The 22,543-nt window shown below is 46.2% G+C and overlaps 1 protein-coding gene and 1 long non-coding RNA gene across 2 annotated transcripts; one reads left to right on the plus strand and one right to left on the minus strand.

Annotated features, from left to right (window-relative positions):
• Positions 1 to 194: 194 nt before the first annotated feature.
• Positions 195 to 9,255, plus strand: LOC135235558 (uncharacterized). Its single transcript, XR_010324405.1, has 3 exons — positions 195 to 348; positions 1,249 to 1,357; positions 9,171 to 9,255. It is a non-coding gene; the product is annotated as an uncharacterized LOC135235558 (long non-coding RNA).
• On the minus strand, positions 2,245 to 22,298 carry st14a (ST14 transmembrane serine protease matriptase a). Its single transcript, XM_064301084.1, has 20 exons — positions 22,073 to 22,298; positions 21,677 to 21,918; positions 12,870 to 13,029; positions 12,232 to 12,362; positions 11,683 to 11,753; positions 11,291 to 11,460; positions 10,439 to 10,474; positions 9,772 to 10,006; positions 9,208 to 9,353; positions 8,926 to 9,023; positions 8,418 to 8,527; positions 7,863 to 7,993; positions 7,611 to 7,715; positions 6,573 to 6,680; positions 6,271 to 6,384; positions 5,404 to 5,526; positions 4,844 to 5,027; positions 4,323 to 4,594; positions 3,977 to 4,113; positions 2,245 to 3,482 (listed from the first exon to the last, which is right to left on the minus strand). Exons 2-20 carry the CDS (start codon positions 21,719 to 21,721, stop codon positions 3,318 to 3,320), a joined length of 2,541 nt encoding a protein of 846 aa, XP_064157154.1. The 5' UTR covers positions 21,722 to 21,918; positions 22,073 to 22,298; the 3' UTR covers positions 2,245 to 3,317.
• Positions 22,299 to 22,543: the final 245 nt, after the last annotated feature.

Raw genomic sequence — 22,543 nt, forward strand, 5'->3', positions numbered from 1 at the left:
TGGACAGTACGAATATGCGTTGTCGTATATATTTCGCTGTCCATTACATTACACTAATTTACAGTAATTACACTTGTTTATAAATATGCTCAAAAATATTCAAAGCTACTTTATAAAAAATATTATTTTTTTCAAACAGCATTTAATGTCATTACTTTGTATAGATAAGCACAATACTAAGGGGAGCCGGTCAATGAACAATATAAAATAAATCTCTGACGTCACCAAAAGCGCGGGCTTCCCGAGGACTGAGGTGAGCTCGTGACTCCAACCTGCCTCCTCAAAGAAGTCAAAGGAAGAACAGAAACGGACCACCTCAAGGCAAAATATGAAGCGTCGGGGAAAAAAGTAGGCCCAACTAACGTGTAACTAATGAAAGCTTGTCTTTTGACGTCCTGTAAATGTGACAGTCGACCATGAAACGGATATAAAAGGCACAAATAGCGAAACATGCTCGCAGCACCTCGCTGTGCAGTCCAGTGGCGATTACTGTTTGTAGCAACCTGTCCAGCTTCTTGAACATTGCTAGCTAAATAGGTAGGCTAGATTGTGAGCTAGCATTTGAAGGCTCAGAAATGGGTGAATATTAAATGTCCATTACATAAAAAGACCACCAGCACAAAGCTACATGAAAGCTAACCAGATTGCTTGACAGCAAGTATGCTAATTCGACAAATATGGAAATCGTCTTGTGTGATATCATAGCTAGCAAACGCAGTAGCTAGAAATGTCGCGTTAGCTAGTAACTGCATTTGCTACATAACGCCATAGCTGGTTAGCTAACGTGCATGTCATAAAATAAATGAACAAAATCCAATTCAAATGAAGTAAGGCTCTTAAACAGGACGTTCAGAGAAACAATGAAATTTTACATAATGGTGGGCAAGGTGGGCAGCGTGGGCTTGTTTTGTCTGGTCTTTGTAACTATGGGTATTCTGTCGCCATCTTGTGGGGGATTTAACTCGGGATTCATTAAAATTTCACTGGGGTCTACCACGTTGACGCCAGTTATATCAATAAACGGTTTGTTAGATTAACTGATTCTGATATAGTAGGCCTGTACTGGGTGCACTAACATCATTGTTTTTGCATTGTCCGTGTCAAATAATTTAAATAAGAACTAGATAAACAATTCTCAGCTTTATGGCCCAGCTAGTTTCTAATGTGTTCAGCGTTGAATGTCACTGAATCAGAATGTATTAGTCCATCAGCAATCTAACACATTGTTTTATGGATCTCTGCTTCCAGAACAAACTCCTGCAATTTGGTTGGACTTGAAGCAGTTCTGAAAAGTTCTCTATAAACACAAAGGTTGGCTTCAGTTCATTCTACAACCCACCTGTGAACTCCAGTCAAGGTAGGTAGCCTTAGATGGGGACAAATCTGCAGTCACTTTACATAAATCTAATAGCTACTGGTAGGTAGAGTTAATCCAAAACTCTGCCCATTAAAGGAAGATAAACTGGCACTCCTGAGAAAACAGACTCGGGTAGATCCGTTAATTCCATAGAATATTTCTGGCTCGGCTTTGTTGGGAAAAAATAATTATCCATTGGTTTAGTTAACCTTAATTTTTCATGTTACAGTGCCCCCATGTGGCCAATTGGCAAGGTGCCTTTAATAAGCTTAGACGTACATACATATAAAATTTCTTTAGGCTATATGTCAATGTGTCAGGGATGTTTTATAACGCAGAGCAGTATTGCTTTTTTACTGGCTTTTTGTGGCAAATTTTGTATGTTACTAATGAGGGAATTGGTGACTGGTTCACTTTGAAATGGTGAAGGGCTGGAGCCTTGATATGGCTGTCAGTGTGTGAATACCAAGGCACGTCATGTATTACAAACTGCCCAGGATCTTAAAGCATTTATGTAAAAATAATCACATCCACTGAAAGTTCACTGTTTTTCATGTAGAGGTTTTCTTCATGTTTAGAAGATAATCTGTACAATGTCGTAAAGCTAATTTATAGTTGATATTTGCGTTGTCTTTTTGTGAACTTCATGGATACAAAATGGGTACAAATTTATTTGTCAAGAAAGAGATCTGTGGACATTAGTTTGATATCTCTAGGTCTAATATGGCAGGAATTATGGTCATTTAATATTGCTATTTCAATTCACTGGTATGGCACCACCTTGTGGCCAGCCGGCTTAAAGATTTTGCCCCATGGCTGCCTGGCAACAAAGTTTTGTCAAAGCCAGACAGGTTTTCCCCAACAGAGAAAATGGCGCAAGACCAGTATCAGTCTCTCACACACCTTGGTGCTTGGTCTCCTGATTGAGTCATTAACCAGATGTGGGCGTTTAATGAAGTGTTAACAGTTTGAAATTCATTAATTTGTTACGGCTTTGGAATGAATTCCATACATACACACATCAGCATTTCATCAGGTTTTTCGGAGAAAAAAAAACATTCACATATCGCAGAAATGCCCCTGTTCCATTCACCTAGATATGGATTCCCTGGTGATAAATGGTACGGTGAACTTGACAGACATTCAAACACTCGACAGGGCAGAAAAGGAGGTGTAAGAATTTGATTCACAGTCAAGAAGCACTGGTCCTCAAAGCCGGAGTAACAAAAAATAAAAAATAAATTTCTCCTTTGTAAAAAGTTGCACCGTCATTACAAAAATAAGTACATCGGTTTCCAGAGCGAGTGAACGACTGGCTTTGGACCAACGGTGATTGTTGCAGTCGCGCTGTGCCACACGCTACAGGCAAGAAGTAGAGGATACAATGTCCCTTCACCACCGTGACAGAGCACTTTTTCCCATGTCCAAACATGCGGAATCAACATCACTCGGCAGATAAACTATAAAGCAGTTATAAAACAGAACATTTAAAAGATAAAATAAAACATTTATTTACACATCTTAAATCTGTAACAACCCCACCATAAAACAAATTTTTAGAAAATGCACACACGCACACATTTACATACATACATAATCACACGCACGCACGGACACAAAAAAACAGACAATTGATTTCATTCGGAATTCAAATTAAAAAAGGTTTGTGTTTTGACAACAGTCTGTAGTTTGGGTTGGGGGGGGGGGGTCCACATGTTAACTGAATCGTGGCACAGTTTTGAGGGATGGGAGTGCAAACCGAAGTCCCATTGCTCTTGGTTCTGGGCCGTAGTGAGGCTCGGAGGGGGGGGGGTGTACACAATGCCACAGGGTAGGCAGTAAGATCTGAAGTGAATCATCTTGAATTAACCAGGATCCAGGGTCTTTGCTTCCAACCAGAGCAGGTGTCCATCCATCTGTCTGTCCACCCCAATACCCCCCCCCCCCCCCTTTCCGGACACTAGACGCCCGTGTTCTCCTTAATCCAGGCGCGGAACTTGGTGACCCGTGTGTAGATCCCGGGCTTGTTCCTACGGGCACAGCCGTCGCCCCAGCTCACCACCCCCGCCAGGAACACGCGCCCGCTGTTCACGTCTTTAGCCGAAAGCGGGCCGCCGGAATCACCCTGCCGGAGGACGGAGAAAGAGGGAACAGTTTAAAAAAGGGGAGAGAGAGAGAGAGAGGGTGTGGTTACAACGAGGAGTGGTTAGAGTAAGGAGTGATGGAGAGGGTGTGGTTAGAATAAGGAGTGAGAGAGGGTGTGGTTAGAATAGAGTGATAGAGAAGGTGTGGTTTGAATAGGGAGTGATGGAGAAGGTGTGGTTTGAATAGGGAGTGATAGAGAGGTTGTGGTTAGAATAGAGTGATAGACAAGGTGTGGTTAGAATAGAGAGTGATGGAGGTTGTGGTTGTAATAGGCAGTGATAGAGAGGGTGTGGTTTGAATAGGGAGTGATAGGGTGTGGTTAGAATAGAGTGATAGAGAGAAAGTGTGGTGAGAGTAGAACAGTGAGATTAAGAAGACAGAGAGAGCGATTTAGGTGTGTACGGTGAGAGCAAAGAGAGAGACAGAGGTCTTGGTGAAGATTCGTGACCACAGCAGGACGGAGACGGGGGCTACCTGGCACGCGTCCACCCCTCCGCTGAGAACACCAGCGCACAGCATGCGCGAGGTGATCTGCCCGGCCATCAGGCTGTTGCAAATGGTGTCGTTAATGATCCGCACCTCCGCCTTCTGCAGCACTGGCGCTCCGTAGCCTGAGTTAAAGAAACGCTCATCAGCACGCGCGCATGTCCAGAGTTTCTCACACACACGCACACGCACACGCACGCACGCACGCACGCACGCACGCACGCACGCACACACACACACACACGTACGTCCGCTTGGCAAGTCAGTATAGTGTAGCCCCCAGGTGGCGGACGCCTTCTCCGTCATTGTGTCTGGCAACGGGAAGTTGACTCACCGCCTTCCCGGGTGGCTCCCCACCCTGTGATCCAGACGTTCTTGCCGGCGGGGAAGTCGTGCGAGTCGCTGGGCAGGCAGACGGGTTTGATGCTCTGGCCGAGGGTAACGGGGCTGGCCAGCTCCATGAGGGCGATGTCGTTGTCGAAGGTGTAGGAGTTGTAGTACGGGTGGGGGATGACGCGCTTGATGTTCCTCTTCTCCGTCGTCTTTTCCATCTCTCCTTGCTTGTGCAGGCCCAGGTAGGCCTCCCACGTACCTGGCTGCGAGTACCTGCGTGCACAAGCCAGTCAGGAACCGTCACACCCGGGCCCAGTGCACAGTGTAACTTGTGTGCCGTGGCTTACTGGACATACAACTCGAAAGTTTTTCAGCTGGGACCCGGCTTCCCCCCCCCCCCTTTGGCTGTCACATGCCTTTTGGAGATGGATTCTCTTGGGGTTGGGGTTGGGGTTGGGGTTGGGGTTAGGTTTAGGGTTGGGGGGGGGGCTGGTGGGGGCTGGTGGGGAGGGGCTTACTCACTTGACTTTGGCGCTGTCCTGCACGCAGTGGGCGGCCGTCACCAGCCAGCGGTCGTTGATGAGGGACGCGCCGCAGACGTGCCCGGAGTTTTTGACGTGGAGACTGACCTGCCAGGGCCACTCGCCCACCTCGGCGTTCTGCCCGCCCACGATGCGCTGGGACCTGTACGGCTGCTTCCCGCAGTCTGCAACGGCACGTGCAGAGCCAATCAGATATCAGCAGCCGTTTCACAGGCTTAAGCCAATGGCTGATCATCGTTGAACCTGGGCAAGTGTGTTGACCTACAGGACTTTGCTCTACCGCGTAAAATTTGGGTTTAGTTGGCCATTAGGGGGCGCTATAGCAGAAACGCAGGTTTTCAAAGAATGTATCTTTGGTTATGGTTAAAGTGAAAGCATGTAGTCTACATCAATAGATCCTACTCCTTCAGATGAACAACTATGCTCCAAGACCCAAAATCAGCAACCTTTTTGCTTTTCTGCCATTTTGAATTTTTGATAAAAACCTAATTTTTGTGAACTAGTCCTAGGCGGTTATGCCAGATTGTGCGTGGTCCTTACCGCAGTCTGCCTCGTCGGATTCGTCCTCGCAGTCATTTTCCCCGTCGCACTCACAGTTCAGCTTGTTGATGCACTTTCCATTTTTGCAGCGGTAAGTGTACTCTGTGCAGGTCACCTGGGCAACTGCGCAGGAAACAGAAAAGCGTCACGCCCGTTTCTCCCAGCCTATAGCCCTGTCCGCAGTATCCTCACCACAAAAAATACCTTCATTATTAAAAAAACAAACAGTCACCAAGGTGCTGCTGTTTAAAAGCACGTCCTTTCCATATGTTCATAATTAAAGGCTTATAGATCAACATCTAATCAGTATCAGTAATTAAGATGACTGATTTCAGAGTGGATCACTATCAGTAATTAAGATGACTGATTTCAGAGTGAATCACTATCAGTAATTAAGATGACTGATTTCAGAGTGAATCAGTATCAGTAAGTAAGATGACTGATTTCAGAGTGGATCACTATCAGTAATTAAGATGACTGATTTCAGAGTGAATCACTATCAGTAATTAAGATGACTGATTTCAGAGTGAATCAGTATCAGTAAGTAAGATGACTGATTTCAGAGTGAATCACTATCAGTAATTAAGATGACTGATTTCAGAGTGAATCAGTATCAGTAAGTAAGATGACTGATTTCAGAGTGAATCCAGTATAACTACTAAGATAAAAAACGAGTAGTGCAAAAAAAAAAGAAGGATCTGGCGCGTGAAGGGTCAATAGAGTGTTACAGGGATTTTTGTTTTTTTGGGTAGGCCAACTCGGGAGTTACTTCCGCTATGGGTTACCTCTGAGGGAGGTTACTGAACCTGAATTGCTTCGGTTGATGGCAGCTCTTCAGTGTGAAGGGCGCAGAGGGAAGGTTCTTACTTTCCGGACAGTCCAGCTCATCCGAGCCGTCCCCGCAGTCGTCACGCTTGTCGCACTTCTTCTTCTCGGAGACGCACTTTCCGTTCTTGCAGGTGATCTCTCCAGCGCCGCAACCTGTGGACAGCGACCGCCGCCCCCAACACCGTCAGGTTTCGCTATAAATAACCTGCGCCTGAACCGCAACCTTCCCCGAGGCCCCGCGTGAAAAACGTGCGTCCTTTTCCACGCGACGTCCGTCCGCTGTCCGGACAAACGTGCGGTCGGGCCTGCGAGCGGAACGGAGCCTTAAGTGCGAGTCTCACCGCAGCCCTGCTCGTCGGTGTTGTCCCCGCAGTCGTTGACGCCATCGCACTGCCAGAATCTGGGCTTGCACAGGGTGTTCTTACACCGGATCTGACTGTCCGTGCATTCTGTAGGACACGGACACACACACGGACACACACACACACACACAGTCAGTACAAGCATGAAGTTGTGTGGACAGGAAGTTGAAAGGAGAAAAAGCTACAGTAAAGATACGCTGCATTAAAAAAAAAAAAATTCTCATTCCCATATAGTGTGAGCTTCTTCACTTAGTGTCCACTCCTTCACTCCCACATGTGCTCTGCCATTTAGAGTTAGGGCTGTCAAACGATAGTTTGTGTGTACTATATAGGGGTGATTAGACAGTGAAGGGGAGGACACTAAGTGCAGAAGTGTACTCTGAGGGAGAGGACACTAAGTGCAGAAGTGTACTCTGAGTGAGGGAGAGGACACTAAGTGCAGAAGTGTACTCTGAGTGAGGGAGAGGACACTAAGTGCAGAAGTGTACTCTGAGTGAGGGAGAGGACACTAAGTGCAGAAGTGTACTCTGAGTGAGGGAGAGGGCACTAAGTGCAGAAGTGTACTCTGAGTGAGGGAGAGGCACTAAGTGCAGAAGTGTACTCTGAGTGAGGGAGAGGGCACTAAGTGCAGAAGTGTACTCTGAGTGAGGGAGAGGGCACTAAGTGCAAAGTGTACTCTGAGTGAGGGAGAGGGCACTAAGTGCAGAAGTGTACTCTGAGTGAGGAGAGGCACTAAGTGCAGAGTGTACTGAGTAGGAGAGGCACTAAGTGCAGAAGTGTACTCTGAGTGAGGGAGAGGGCACTAAGTGCAGAAGTGTACTCTGAGTGAGGGAGAGGGCACTAAGTGCAGAAGTGTACTCTGAGTGAGGGAGAGGGCACTAAGTGCAGAAGTGTACTCTGAGTGAGGGAGAGGGCACTAAGTGCAGAAGTGTACTCTGAGTGAGGGAGAGGGCACTAAGTGCAGAAGTGTACTCTGAGTGAGGGAGAGGGCACTGTGGAGCTGGGGGCTGCACTCACTGCAGTTTCTCTCGTCGCTGTTGTCGCCGCAGTCGTTCCAGCCGTCACACTCCAGTTCCTCTTTGATACAGCGGGTGTTGTCGCACTGGAACTTCCCCGGGCAGGCTGCAGAGGGCGCCAGAGGAGAGCAAAAACACTGGTGTGAATGCGAGGTGACACTCGTTTAGCTATGGAAAAGGTTTTTTTTTTTTTGTTTTTTTTCCCCTTTCGGCAGCTAAGGTGAAGTCGGATGAGAAGCGTCTCTGGACTTACGGTCAGAGGGGTCGACTGCCTCGTACTTGGCAAAGAAGCCATGGTCCACGTAGGAAGTGTCAGAAGAAAGCGTGACCTTCATCTCGTTCTTCTTACTGGTGACTGTGATGGCCTTCTGTTCTCCACAGAACCTGACAAACACGGGGACAGCCTCTACACTTTAAAACCAAACACTTTTTATGCATACACACAGCACTAAACACATGATTATCATGCAGTCCAATTTGCAATGAGAAGTACACTGGTCAACATTGTAACATCGGCTAACACAGTGAACCAACATGTGTGTGTGTGTATCTGTTTGTGCGTTTGTATGTTTGTGAGTGTATATATGTGTGTGAGTGTGCATTTATGCGCGCGTGTGCGTGTACATATGTGTGCGTGCATATAAGTGTGCGTGCGTGTTTATACATGTGCATGTTTGCGTGTGTGTGCGTGTATATATGTGTGCGTGTATATATTTACGTGCGTGTTTATACATGTGCATGTTTGCGTGTGTGTGCGTGTATATATGTGCGTGTGTGTGCAACTACACGACCCTGGCAGCAGACTCACTTCTTCCCGTCGACATCCACGTAGTCCTTGGTGCAGCTACCGGTGCCCTGGCCGGGTTCTGCCATCAGAAGCTCCCGGAGCGACAGCCTCACCTGTTTGTTCGCAGCGACCTGAGAGAGATGCCAGCGGCCACAGTTAGCCAATCAGAAAGCCGGGCTTTCGCACATGCTCAGCACCTCCCCCCTTGCAGCTTGCAGAGACAAATGGCAAAGAAAAGCTAATAATGATGGCTGTCGGCAACAGCTCCCATTAGAACTAATACACACTTCACACAAAAAGCCACTTTCATCTTTCAACCTCAAAAGTGGCACACAGTTCTGGGGAGGGGGGGGGGGCAAGAACAGAGTAAAGAATAAACGCATAACTGCCAGAGCCAAGAAACCACGATGCACAAAACAGGTTCTCTACGGTAACATTTTATTTTTTTTCCCCCCAAGGAGCACATGTACCCCCAAGTTGAACAATTTTTGGAGCACATTTAATGCATCCCGGTTGCATGCTTGCTTACCTTAATGTTCCACACGCAGGTGACCCCGGGAGGATAGTAGGCGGGGTAGTTGGGAGACGTGAAGTTGCCTCTCGGTCCTGCCAGTTGGCCACCGCACTCTGTGGGGCAGGGGCGAGGGGAGGGTGCAGAAAATGGGAAAGTTCACTCTAAGCGTTCTGCACGTGTATTCTGTGCTCCGATTAGGCACAGATGGCTCTGATTTATTTAATGGGTTTTTTGTAATTTCTTTTTTTTTGTTTTTAAAGCAGGTTCTGTGATTGGCCTGCTGCAGACTCCGCCTACCTTTGTTTCGGGTGGCGGGCATCTGAGAGAAGTGAGCCAGGAAGCCGGGGAACTCGTTGCTGTCGTCGGTGACCAGAGTGATCAGCATCACGTTGCTCGAGGAGGTGAATACCAGGGGCTCATTGGGAGCGTAGTGCCCGCATTCCCTAAAGCACACACACACACACAAACGCGCACACAAACACACACACACACACACAAACGTGCACACAAAACACACACACGCACACACGCGCACACACAAACACACACATATACGCGCACACAAACGCGCACACAAACACACACGCATACATACGCGCACACAAACACACACACAAACATGCACACACACAAGGAAAGAGCTCATCAGTGGTGTCTAGTCATGTTGTAATCCAACTTGAAAAAGTTAAGAGTTTAGAGTTATTTAGGCGCATTGACCTTGTCAAATAATCTCATCAGTTACATTACAATAGATTTTTGAGTTTTCAGTTTCAGTTCTCCTAGTGTAGGCTAAGGTAGAGCGTGGCGTGGAGTAAAACCCTTTCCCCGGACGGGACGTCCCGTGACGGAGGCGGTACTCACTCCGCCATGAGCCGGCTCTCGATGGGGATCAGCGAGTCGTACACCTTGACGAAGTCCTTTGCGCAGTCCTCCTCCAGGTTGAAGGTGTCGAACTCCAGCCTGACCACGTTGCCCGGGTCGGCCCGAATCAGCCACTGCCCGAAGGTGTCTGGGTTGTAGGGGTAGTCTGGGAACCCGGGAGACTCCAGGGTCCCAACCTGCCCCCCCTTGACATGGTAGTTATACAGGTAAAAGGCTACAGCAGAGAGAGAGAGAGAGAGAGAGATGGGGGAGAGAGAGAGAGAGAATGGGAGATGGGAGAGAGAAGAAGGGGAGAGAGAGGAAGGGGAGGAGGAGAGAGAGAAGGGGGGAAGAAGGGAGAGAGAAGGGGAGAGGAGAGAGAGAAGGGGGGATGGGGAAAGAGAAGGACAGAATATAAACACAGTTACATTAGAGAGATAACTGCAGATTGTTGAAATTTGTAATGTTATTATTTTGTAGCGTTATTGCTGTTATTTGTAATTTTCTATGGAAACACTGTATACCGTTATGGCAGTAAAGAACCTTTAAATTAAAGTAGAACAATACGGACAGACAGACTTTTATTCACTGTAAAGCGCCCAGACCGGAGACTCGGGGAACGTAGACACAGGCGGAGGATGAACTCTTCCCTGCCTAAGACACTCACCTTTGAAACTGGACAGGAACATTCGCTGATCGAGGGCTGCAACACAGAACACACACACACACACACACACACACACACACACACACACACACACACACACACACACACACACACACACACACACACACACACACACACACACACACACACACACACACACACACACACACACACACACACACACACACACACACACACACACACACACACACACACACACACTCAGCTTCAGCAATGACACGAAAGAGCCTGAAAACCGTGCTGCAATTTTACTTTAACCTTGAGTCAGTTAGCAATGTTCTCTCGCAGAGGGACGTACTAATACTTGAAAACTAAATCAGGATTACGTACTCTACTGAAAACACGTCTAAATTTTCCAAAATGATGTGCCCAGTTATGCTTCTACAGTTGAATCCATTCTAAACATTTGAGTCATTTGCAGTTTTTCTTCTCCATGTCAGGGGCAGTGGAGCACAATTTTAACGAGACAACAGTTCCGGCCAATGGAGGGGGTGACTGCCATTTCAGTTCAGTAGGAAAACTTCAGTTCAGTAGGAAAAAATAAATAAAATAAAATCCTCATATGACCTGGGTTCCTTCCAAAAGGAAGTGAATATGGACACATGAAGGATGAATAGAATAAAACCTTATTATGTCTTATGTAGATATCAAGATGGGTTTTTTTTCCCCCCCCAGTGAATTTCAGTGCATTTCCTGTATTGCCCAAATTGGAGTCTAACCGCTCCAGACTCCGCTTAAGAGTTCAGCGGCCAGTACGCCGCCCCAAATTTCTAGCAGCCCAGGGGCGACGCTGCGCCCAAACGCTGTTCTGGTGGCAGGGGCGCGCTGTACCTCTGGCCTCCACGTGGTCCAGGTGTAGCTGGTCCTTCCCTGACGATCGCATGCGGCCCTGCTGCTGGTCCACGAACTTATCCAGGGACAGGATGGCGGTGTCCACAGCGGACACCTGCGCCGACGGCACGTTGAATTCCGACAGGTAGTAGGCGATCACACTGCCTTCACTTTACGGGGGGAAGAGACAGCATTGGCACACACATCAGCCTCTTTTCAACGTTCCCAACACCCCAAAAACATGCAAGATGAGCATGCTTCCAACTAGCCAGCTTTACGTATCATATGTGCTTAAATTTGGATAATTAAAACAAATATAAAACAATACAGAAAAAAACAATAAACATTTTAACAGTCGATTGATTCATTGATCGTAACAAACACAAACATACCTGAAAGCTTGCACTTTGGAAGTAACGTAATATTTGGAGAGCTGCGGTATTTTGGAGTAGACGGTTTTCAGCTGAAAAGAAAATGCGAAATGCTAATGAAAGCCTGAAGTCGCCAAAAATTCAAGCCAAGGGCCACAAGGAGAAACTGTAGGTGACAAAAAAATAAGAACCAGACTCAATAGGCAAGCGAATCCTGTTCCGGCCCGTGCAGGATGTGCCACAAAACATGCAGTACACATACACAAAATTAAATTATTAATGTTCCAGTTTCATCAGAACAAAAGGCTGCACAGGTGTTGTGTCCAGACCTGGGGGGGGGGAATTATGTATTTGAAACATTTTAACGCTTTAGAGGCCGGTGAAATTTGATACTCCTGGAAATAGCGGATAATTCTTTAGCAAAAAAATGTCACTTCCCAAACTGTAGAGTCATGTTAATATCGGTGCTTTTGTTTCTCCAAATGATCAGTAATCTGCAGGAATATTTACAGCGTTTCTCCCCTCTGGGTTTCAGAGAAGTTGAAGCGAGCCTGATTACGTGTTTCTTACCTGGCGAACCGTCTCCTTGGCTAGCGCTTTGAACTCTGTGCTGTTGGGATTCTCGTAGGCATTGTTGAACGCCTGGTTGGTGATTCTCATAGAGCCACCGTACATCTTCTTTATCTTCATCTCCTTACGAACTGAACAACCAGCAGGGAAGGAGGGGGATGGAGGACAGCATTTAAACTGTGTGCATGCACGTGTGTGTGTGTTTATGTGTGTGTGTGTGTGTGTTTATGTATGTGTGTACGCGCACGTGTGTGTTTATGTTTGCGTATGTGTGTGTGTGTTTGCGTATGTGTGTATTTATGTGAGCGTGTGTGCACGTGTGTGGTGTGTGTGCACGCGCGCGTGCATGTGTGTTTATGTTTGGATGTGTGTGTGTGTGTGTTTGTGTGTGCGTATGTGTGTATTTGCGTGCGTGTTTATGTGTATTTATGTGCACGTGTGTGTGTGTGTTTATGTGTGTATTTATGTGCACGTGTGTGTGTTCGTGCGTGCGTATGTGTGTGTCTGTGTGTGTTTGTTAATGTGTGCGTATGTGTGTATTTATGTGAGCATGTGTGTGCGTTTATGTGAGCATGTGTGGGCACGTGTGTGTGTGGGTGTGCCTGCTTGTGCGCACACATGCGTATTTGCATACTCACAGTGGAAATGCCACACCAGCAGCCCGGTCATGAGCGCAACGATCGCAGCGAAGATCACCAGGCCGATGATCGCCCCCACCTTCCCCGGCCCCTTCTTCTTCTCCATCTTCCTGGAGTCGGACGCTGGGAGGAACTGGACGGAGGAGTCCCAGTCCCTACCCTGCCAAAAACAGGAGCGAGCACAGGCACACATAAAACACTGTTTAATTCCTCAGCCAAATCCCACCGTGGTGAGAAAGACCTCTACGTATTCATAAAGAATCTCACAAGATCAGTCTAATTCCTGAGCCACATCCCACTGCAGTGAGAAAGACCTCTCTACATATTCATAAAGCACCTCACATAAAACACAGGTTCACTCTTGACACAACTTCCACTCCAGTGAGAAAGACCTCTCTACGTATTCATAAAGAACCTCACATAAAACACAGGTTCACTCCTGAGCCACATCCCACTGCAAAAAGAAAGACCAGTCTTTGTATTCATGAAGAATCTCACAAAACACGGGTTCCCTCCTGAGACAAATGCCACTGCAGTGAGTAAGACCTGTCTCCGTATTAATAAAGGATCTCACAAAAAACACAGGTTAATTCCTGGGCTGCATCCCACGGCAGTGAGTAAGACCTGACCCCGTATTCATAAAGAATCTCAGAGTAGGAGTGCTGATCCCAGATCAGCTTTGACATTTAGCTCTCAGTGGATGAGGGCAGAATACTTGCAGCGGAGCCCTGACCCTAGGTCACCACTCATCCTTTTGTGGTATATTTGAATGATCGTGATTAGCCACTTCATTATTGTTCATTGGATTCGTGGACCTCTGCTCATATTTTCTGTTTTATTGCGCAGCATTCAAGCTAATTGCCAATTTTTCAGCTGGCCATTTTTAATGCATCAAAAATACTCAAACTTGTATTTACCTCGTATTAGTTATCATGTTACAAAGGTATGTAAAATAGTTATGTTTCATCATTTGAACTCTATAAAAATAAATAATAAAACTACACTTTAATTTTAAATTACAATTACACCTGAATGTCATCATTTGGTTAATCCATTCATGTTATAAAATTTGACTGAAATTATAGTGAGCCTGGTGGGAACAATTCTTTTTAGACTTCACCAAACTCATTATAACCAATTAATTTAATTAATCCTCTCTCTGTCACAGCCAGTTACTTTGCCGTGTGTTCAAGATGAGTGTCCATTCAGGCATGGTGGGCTCTACCTGAATTAGCACACGGGCTACAAAAATCCAGTCACTGAAAGCACCCGGCCAGTATCACTTGAGAAAGGAGAACCGTTTTCTTTCTCTGACGTTGGCCTGGAGGACCACGGACAGGACCGTCAGAATGGCTTCATTCTTTGCTTCGGCACAGAAGCAGGAAGGAAGGAGGGGAACGGGTCATCAGGGAAAAGAGCGGGTCCACAGAGCCATGGAATGGCTTCCCCAAAACTGAACAAGGTTTCATATCCGTGCCCCCAAAACTGAGCGAGGTTTCATATCCGAGCACCGAGCCCAAAATGTTAAACCTCAGTCGCCAGGACTGCCCTCTCAAAATCTGACTTTTGGTGACCGCCAACGTGTCAAGTCTTTCCCTCGTCGTCCGGAGACGAGAGTTCTGCTTGGTGAATTGACTGCCCATCTGTTAAAGGCAACCATTCCATCGCATGTGGCGGCAGTGTAGTATAATGGGTAAGGAGCTGGTCTTGTAACCTAAAGGTAACAGGTTCAATTACCAAGCAAGACACTGCCATTGTACCCCTGAGCAAAGTACTTTACCTGCATTGCTTCAGTATATATCCAGCTGTGTAAATGGATGCAGTGTAAATGCTATGTGAAAGCTCTGGATAAGAACACCTGCTAATTGCCTGTAATGTAATTCATTTCTGTTTAAAACTGAAGAGACATAAAAGTGTCTTAAAAGTATCGCCTCGAGAAAGCTCGCTGCATCATTCAAGGTCATGATGTACGTAGTGAGGCCTTGAGGCCCAGTGGAAAACCACAGAGACTACATCCCAATGGGACACAGGAGCAGTGAAAGTAAACGCTCTGCAGATCCGCTGTGTACAGCTACTGGCCTTGTACTGTGCCCTCCCGAGATTTCCGGGGACCAACGCAATGCTAGCCACTCCAGACGCCATGCTGGGTTTGCCCCAGTGTGTGAATCCACGTAGTGGGGATCACAGAAGGAGCCAGCCAGTTTAGCGTGTCGTTTCTTGGCAATTCAAAGAGGATCTTTGGTTCAGGCTAACGGGCTAAACACGGTTTTCAATAAGCTGATGAATTTGGGACTCCAACTCCCATCAGTCCCATCAGTTTTTAATGTACCTTTGTATGATAGATTGCCCTTCAATTAGCCAACCGCTGGCTCCCTTACTCAGGGAGACTTACAGCACTCACCCGTGTGCGCAGCTGGATATCTTATAGAGGCAATTGAGGTGAAGTGCCTTGTTCAAGTGCCCAATGGCAGTGTTACACTTGGGATGTGAACCTTGAACCTACAACCTGTGAGATATGAGATATAAACCCAGTGCCATGGCTGCTTCTGCTTCCAGGCACAGCGTAGAGGAAAAACTCAGGTCTGTCTGTAAACACAGAGCAATCTGCAGGCATAGTGCAGTACATGCTGCTAATTTACCCAGCCACCAGTGAGAGGGATCTTGTTTTGTAATGACACGCCTAATCTGAAGAGTGAACTAGTGACTCACTTACACAGAAACGGAAATACAAAGTTTACAGGATGTCACAACAACATTGTTAGCCAATGGCTATCCAGTGCTTTTTGATGCTCACTAACAGCAGCTCGCTTTTCTTTCTGAAAAATTTCCAACAGTTCCCTCAAGACGCCTCTCAGAGTAAGCACTGAACTTTAAGACTACAAATATGTGATTAGAATGTTCTTAACTGAACATTCTAACTGTGATGTAACAATCACTACTGAAAACGGAAAGCAGTGGAATTCTAGAACACTGACCTAGATTTAAAAAAAATTTTTTAAACCATTCTAAAAAAACTACTATTCAAAGAGTTGTTGTTGTTCCCTATTACTCAGCAGAACCGCCGTAGGGCAGTTTGTAGGGGCGGGGAACGCTATTGTGAAATGGTCAACGCAATCTTTCGAGTTTAATTTTCCAGGTTTATCTAGCAGTTAAGTCATAAGTGACATGGCTGTGGACCAAACAATAAGGGGCGGTGACTGGAATGAACACCACAGTCTCTGAGGGCCCTCGTGTTCCTGCAGAAGTCGCTGTGGGCTTTCAGGAGATGGTGATATCTAAGCAAAAAAAAAAACAGACGTTGAGAGCCCCCCCAAATCTGACCTGGAATGGCCCCCGCTTCCGAAACTTTCTTTTGCGTGTCCAGACCTGTATTATGCCCATATTGGGGCCTCGGACTCTCACTAGGACCGGAGGACACGAGCGGTCTTAGAGCTGTTAGCCTGCCCTAGAGTCCACGTGACTCTGTCACTGATTGACTGGGGACGATGGCGGTGGTCAGCTGGCAGTGCATGACCGCGTTTTGCCCCGCAGAGGGTGAAAAAGCCTCAGGCGCCGGCCTGCCCCCACTTCCATTCAAAACAGTTCCTATCTTTGTTCTTAGAGGAGTCGGATTTGATCGTAAATAGGACTCGGGGTACGGCAACGAACGAGCCTGTATCTTGCACTCGACAAGCCAGTTTGTCAACGCACGGAAAAACAGCCTGCCGTAACCCTGCAGCAACGGCACTGCGAACTGTTACTTATTACGGACGTCATAGCTATCCGTCCGCGCTCCGCCGTGCTCAAGAAATGTACGCTAACAGCTGGAGGCTTTTATGGAATTAGTCTGTGTAGCCTAGTCTGCGGCTAACACGGGAAGATCAGGTGGACGGCCATTACGGTGTAGTTGCGCCTGGCTTGACTGCAGTCGAGAGGTCTTTTTCCTCATTAATTCATGGGTTGCAATTTGGTTTCTACGGTGATGAACATAATGGACATAACTGAAGATAGATTTGCTGAGATATTAGATATCCCTCTTAAATCATCCTCGCTTGCTCAAACTTAAAAATCAAAGTACGAGAGGAAGCTTGGTGTACTGTAAACACACATATGCGTTATTTACTTACTTATTTATTTTGCAATGCTTATAATTTCACCTCCCAGTACAGCCAGAGTTCGTTTTTCTGCAATACAGTTATATAAGTTTTCACGGAATAAAAAAAGTACAACAAACTCCAGACCAATCGCTCCAGACCTCCTCTTCAGTTAACACGTGGCCTGAAGGGTATCGGGAAACGATTTTATAGCGCTGTCCCTGGTTTTTAAGTATATCAAACTTTGACAGGAGTCATTCCCAGCTACGCCGCGCAGTCCATTACAGGCATTTAGCAGACGTTCTTATCCAGAGCGACTTACATTGTATTCAGTTATACAGCTGGATGTATACTGGAGCAATGCAGGTTAAGTGCCTTGCTCAGGGGCGCAACGGCAGTGTCCTACCGGGGGAATCGAACCTGCGACCTTTAGGTTACAAGACCAGCTCCTTAGCCATTATACTACGATGTTGCCCGTGGCAGCGCAGAGGAAAGCTCCGCTGTGATCCGCGGCACCGAAGCCTGGCGACCTGCCCTCAGACGTGTCTGAGCACGTCTCGAGGAATCCGCCCGTCCCGCGTTGTGACGCGTAGGGCCTTCCGGCAAGTTCTGTCCCCGCCTTCTGCGCACAGAGGGACTTTCTGGGTCCCTGTCGCCGTTCCCATCTCGACGGGGCCCAACCGGACGACTGCCAGACGTTTCCCCAAGTGTGCCGCATTGCTTAATCACGGCTTCGTTTATGAGAGATCTGAAGTAGTCTTCACCCCACGTGCTCTCTCTGTCTCTTCCATCTCTATCTCTATCCATCTCACTCCAGCTCTATCGAGAGCATCTGGAAAAGGAATTTACAGTTTGTGAAATCGTTTTTTTTTTTTCCCCCCCTTTCAACCGGAGGTCTAGCCAGCATTGTGTGATGTTATGCTACAGCGCCGGGCCTGAGCCTGCTTGAGTCACTGTCCCTAGATGGGGGTCCCGCCTACAAAAAAAAAACGATCGTGCTTTTATGTATCACAGAGGAAGCTTAGTCAAAAGGCTTTACAGGGCTTATTCAGTAAGGCTTCGTACACCAAAGCCATCAGTTTCCTTGGGTTTTCCTTGCTCTCTCTTTCCTTGGGTTTTCCTTGCTCTCTCTGGTCAGCAGTGGGCAAAGAAGATGGCGCACACCTTCTCCCTGTAGATGTCATCATAGTCTACATCACTGGCTAGGGGGCCTAGCCCTGGGGTGTGGGGTTGGGGGGAGTCAGGGATTGGGTGGAGCATTAAAATTTTTTTATTATTGCCAACGCAGTGGGCTTCACTGAAAAGGTTTGAGAACCACTGGTGTAATGTTAGCTTCCATTCTCAAAGGCTCAATTTTGTTTGCCTAAGCATTCTGCTTATGCAAACGAATGGCATTCCACTGAAAAACCTGTCCAGGAACTGACACCTGAAACCATGGGGCTAGAGCCTATCAGCTCAAAGTTCACGTCTGGCCCACTGACAAATTAAAAGCAAGGATACATTAAAAAAAAGACCTGACCTCAGGTTAAAAAAAATAAAATAAAATAAAAAGGGGAAAAACGAAAGAGGAACAGGTGCATAAAGAAGAGAAGGGCGAAGAAGCATTAGCCACACTAATGCCGGGCTAGCTTGCGAGCGCCAGTGCTTCTTGCTCTTGCACAGTAACCTCTGGGTTTTGGCGGCATCACATCAAACCGTCTCCACGCCTGAAGCCTGCACTTTTGGCCTTTCCTAATCTCCTTCATCCTCATTGGCCCAGTCTTTGGCAAAAGAGGTGTGGTCATGGCCAAGAGCAAGAGTTAAGAAAAGTTAGCTTGCCACTAGAAAATACAAATGCTAGCGGCCGCCATTCAACGGGAGTGTGGTGCCAACCGTGAGGAGGCCCTGTGTGGGAGAGACTCATTAGTGACGTTAGCGCATCTTCGATGTGACCCTACAGTGGGGCCCTACGGTGGGGCCCTACGGTGGGCCAGCGGCTAGTCTCACGGATTTAGGCGCCAAGTCGCTCAGGCTTTCTGGCCCGACCTAGACGGCCTACTTGCTTGCTTGAGGATTCGGGGCTCCACAGCCGGCCTTAGTCCACCCCGCGCCTGGAAGCGGCACCGGTTTGGGCCTATCGGAGACGCGTGGCAGCGATGCTAACGTCCACAGCTTCCGTTTACAGGAGGTGCACAGAGAGCCAAGCTGAACTTTTGGTACATACTTCATACTTCTCTACTTTAACAAACCTTTTGGTCTCTCTCTCTCTTTTCCCCCTTAGGACTCCAGCATAAAATGGTATGCCAGCAGTGTGAATTCTGTACCCATCAACAGTCTGAGAGGTGCAAGGTTGCGTGCTGCAGACCAGTAGAGGGACGTTACAGGATGCAATTTTGGACGTTCAGTATGGGAAGTAAGTACCTGACAGACATCATAAAAGCCTCAGCTTCTCACACCCCTAATATTCATAGTTCACCAAGGTTAGTATGACCAACTTTGCGGGCTCTGAAAAGAGAACTTTTATGTACCAACCACACAGACAAGCTATGATTAATCCCAGCTACAAGTAAAAGATTGTAGCCTTTTTCCAATAAAGATCTGAATGTGTTTCTGATTGTTTAGATTTGAAATGAAGCTGCCTAAATCAACTCTTCAGTCTGACTGTTTGTACCCATCTGCCGCTGAACTCATTCATTCGACTTTACAACTGCTTTGCGGCTGAATAAAACTTTCCGCTCTAAAAGAAACACGTCCTTCTACACCACTTGCGTTCATTTCAGCTGCTCCTTGAAATTCCAGAACAGTCGGAAGACTGCACGATAAATTAAAAAAAAACGAGTTCCAGGTGTCTATGGGTTTCGTAATGCACACTCAACAGGGAGAGAAAGCCCTGTTAACAATGTACAGGACTCCCTTAATAAAACTATTACACCGCAGGAAGTGGTTTGAGTTGCAAGCAGCATCAGATACAGATACAGATACAAACACCAGGAAAACAGTTGTAAAAAAAAAAAAAATACGGGCAGGACCACAAGAGATACAATCCGAAGACATTCATATTAACTTTCCACATCTTTTAATACCATCTCTGGGGCCACGACAGCAGAACCACCAAAATAGATTGCCATTTCAAAAACATGTAGAGAACTGTAAATATCACAGATCCCACCATCTTCTTGTGATGAAAACACGGGACTGTAAATGTCGGTTATACATCATATAAGTTCAGTGCCGGCCTATTGATGTAATCTCCGAATCGCTGCAGTGCACACACACACTCAAAGCTTGCGGTCGGTACACAGCGACTGCGGCGGCGTCTCATTGGCCTTCTCGTGATGTTCCATTTTCCCACCTGAGATCTGGCCCAGGTGCATGGATCTGTCGCTCACAGGCACAGCCGACTCCTGTGCCCAACTCTGAGGATTGCCCTGGTGATGTCACTGACTTTCATGGTCTAGAAATCCCTTCTTCCGACTGACAGCCGACGTATTAATCTAACAGGCTGCGATGTGAATTGCTTTAACAGATTGGTAGGCTCAAGTGTCCAAATGAGACCTAATGCAACATAGCAAGTGAGATGTGTGCCTATAAATTAGCAATACTCTATATGATACAACTATATAACTGCATAGAGTCCATGCTTAGTCTTCAAAGACCCATGTCATTCTGGAAGGTTCGATTCAGATGGGTTATTTTTTTTGTTTTTTTGTTTGCAGTGCGGAATCGATAAGTCATTGATTGTTTTTTTTTTTTTCCATAATGCCTCTAACACATAAGTTGTCGCAATACAGCTAGGCCTGTTGTTTCAGCAGAATGGCTGGTAAGAATGTGGGTGTCTCTTCCGTCTCTGTGTTTTCCACAGCCTCTGATCTTGTGTGTGACACTATAGGCGAGGTTCTGTGTACAGAAACTGCCCGGTCGTGGCCTAAGCGTGTATAGTTCAGGGGAAGAGATATTATCATATTTTGGAGGTGGACCTTTGTCATCACAGTAACAGAAGATGTATTATTAATAATTAAATTAATAATGCAATTGTGTAATAAATAAATACGCAATATTACACCCAAAGTATTGAGTGTGTTGCTCACACATCAGGCGTATTTGTGATATTCCTGAACACACCAGCTGGTAAGCAGAGGATCATCTGTTTCTGGAAACTCAGTGCAGTTGGTGCACTCACAGATTGCTCCTTATGTTGTATAAAAAGTATTAAAATCGTTTAATGTTTTATTCTAGTGAGGACGTCAATGAATACGTAAGCGAACTGTGAATCTGTAGTGTTCTGTAGGCCAAAGGTTACCCAAATGGCGGGTATTTTTTTTGCACAAAAACTGAAACTATGCCTTCAAGAATGTTAGTAGACAGCTCGTACAATAAAGTCAAACGACGGGAAGTGAACCATTTTCAACCATGATTTTTCGATGTATTGTCGTCGTGTTGGGAGACAGCCTAATTTAACTATACATGCATAGGAAGTGGCCTACATGAAAGAGAAAACCATCACCGGCAAATAAACAAACGAGTCTAGAAACAAATAAATTATTTAAAACAAATAAATTATTGAAAATAGACTGGCCAATAGCGCGTGTTATATAGACATGTTTTAGGTCTGGATTAGTCAGAACTCAATCTGTCAAATGACAGTCAAAAAATCTTCCTGACAAAAATCGCGAAATAAGGTCACGATGGATTTGAAGTAAGATTCGGAAGAAGAGCGAACACACACACACACGTTTGAAAAGGTGTAAAACATACCTGAGGTTTTGGGGTGTATCGCATGCCGGAATCCAATGGATCCATGTCTGTTCGATATCTGTTAGTTCCCGGGAGGAGGAAACCTGGGCCGGAGTGTACTTTTGTCCTTTTCCGTTTCTTACTTTCTGGCTGCTCCTGGTAAATTCCGGCGAAAGGCCTTTGTTTCCTAAATAACTGCGGCTGTTTGTTGTCGACTGCAGGTGATTTGCAGGTACACCCGCACACACACGGAAAATACAAACCTTGGAAAAAAAACTTTTAAAAATGGAATACGCTTATGGAAGTAATGAAATGTTCTGCATTTTCTCATGAAATAAATACAGGTAACTTAATCTGAAACCGACGCTCCTTTTAAAAAGATACAAATGCTGTCCACGGGGTGAAAAAATAGGTTACCTGGCGAGGGCGTTTATCTGTGTGACTGGAGAGAGCGAAGTCTTCCGGGTAGATTCAAGTTTCTGCGGGTGTGTACCTGGCTGTTCTGAGCAATAGGCAGCTAACCCGAAACTTCCTGTTTTGCCCAGGTGATGATACTCGAGAGAAACAACTCGAGAAACACTTCTAAACATGTTATATGCATGTTTTTAATACATTTTAGGAAATTAACTATTTTTACATAGCATACTTTTGTACTTTTATTTTTATTTCACTTGCATTTCATTTATTTAATTGGACATTTATGTATGTTTCGTTGTTGGAATTCTTTGATGTTGAAACGACGATACACAATTGAGTGTCGTCTCATCGCTATTGGCTGTAGGTATGTCAGCGCTACGTCACACAAATAATGTAGTTAAAGATCGAGGGACCCTTTCATTTTAATTAATTCGTATTATCTGCAGACGGTCTTGTTCAGCACACTGCAGT

This window comes from Anguilla rostrata, chromosome 12 (genome assembly GCF_018555375.3).
Source record: "Anguilla rostrata isolate EN2019 chromosome 12, ASM1855537v3, whole genome shotgun sequence".
NCBI lineage: Eukaryota > Metazoa > Chordata > Actinopteri > Anguilliformes > Anguillidae > Anguilla > Anguilla rostrata.

Excerpts from the sequence above, each read along its gene's own strand:
- st14a (XM_064301084.1), bottom strand. The coding sequence starts at position 21,721 with ATGGATCCATTGGATTCCGGCATGCGATACACCCCAAAACCTCAG. Across the intron at positions 7,716-7,862 it reads GGCAGTCGACCCCTCTGACC|CCTGCCCGGGGAAGTTCCAG; the intron begins GTAAGTCCAGAG and ends CGCCCTCTGCAG. Across the intron at positions 4,114-4,322 it reads GGGAGCCACCCGGGAAGGCG|GCTACGGAGCGCCAGTGCTG; the intron begins GTGAGTCAACTT and ends TCTTTAACTCAG.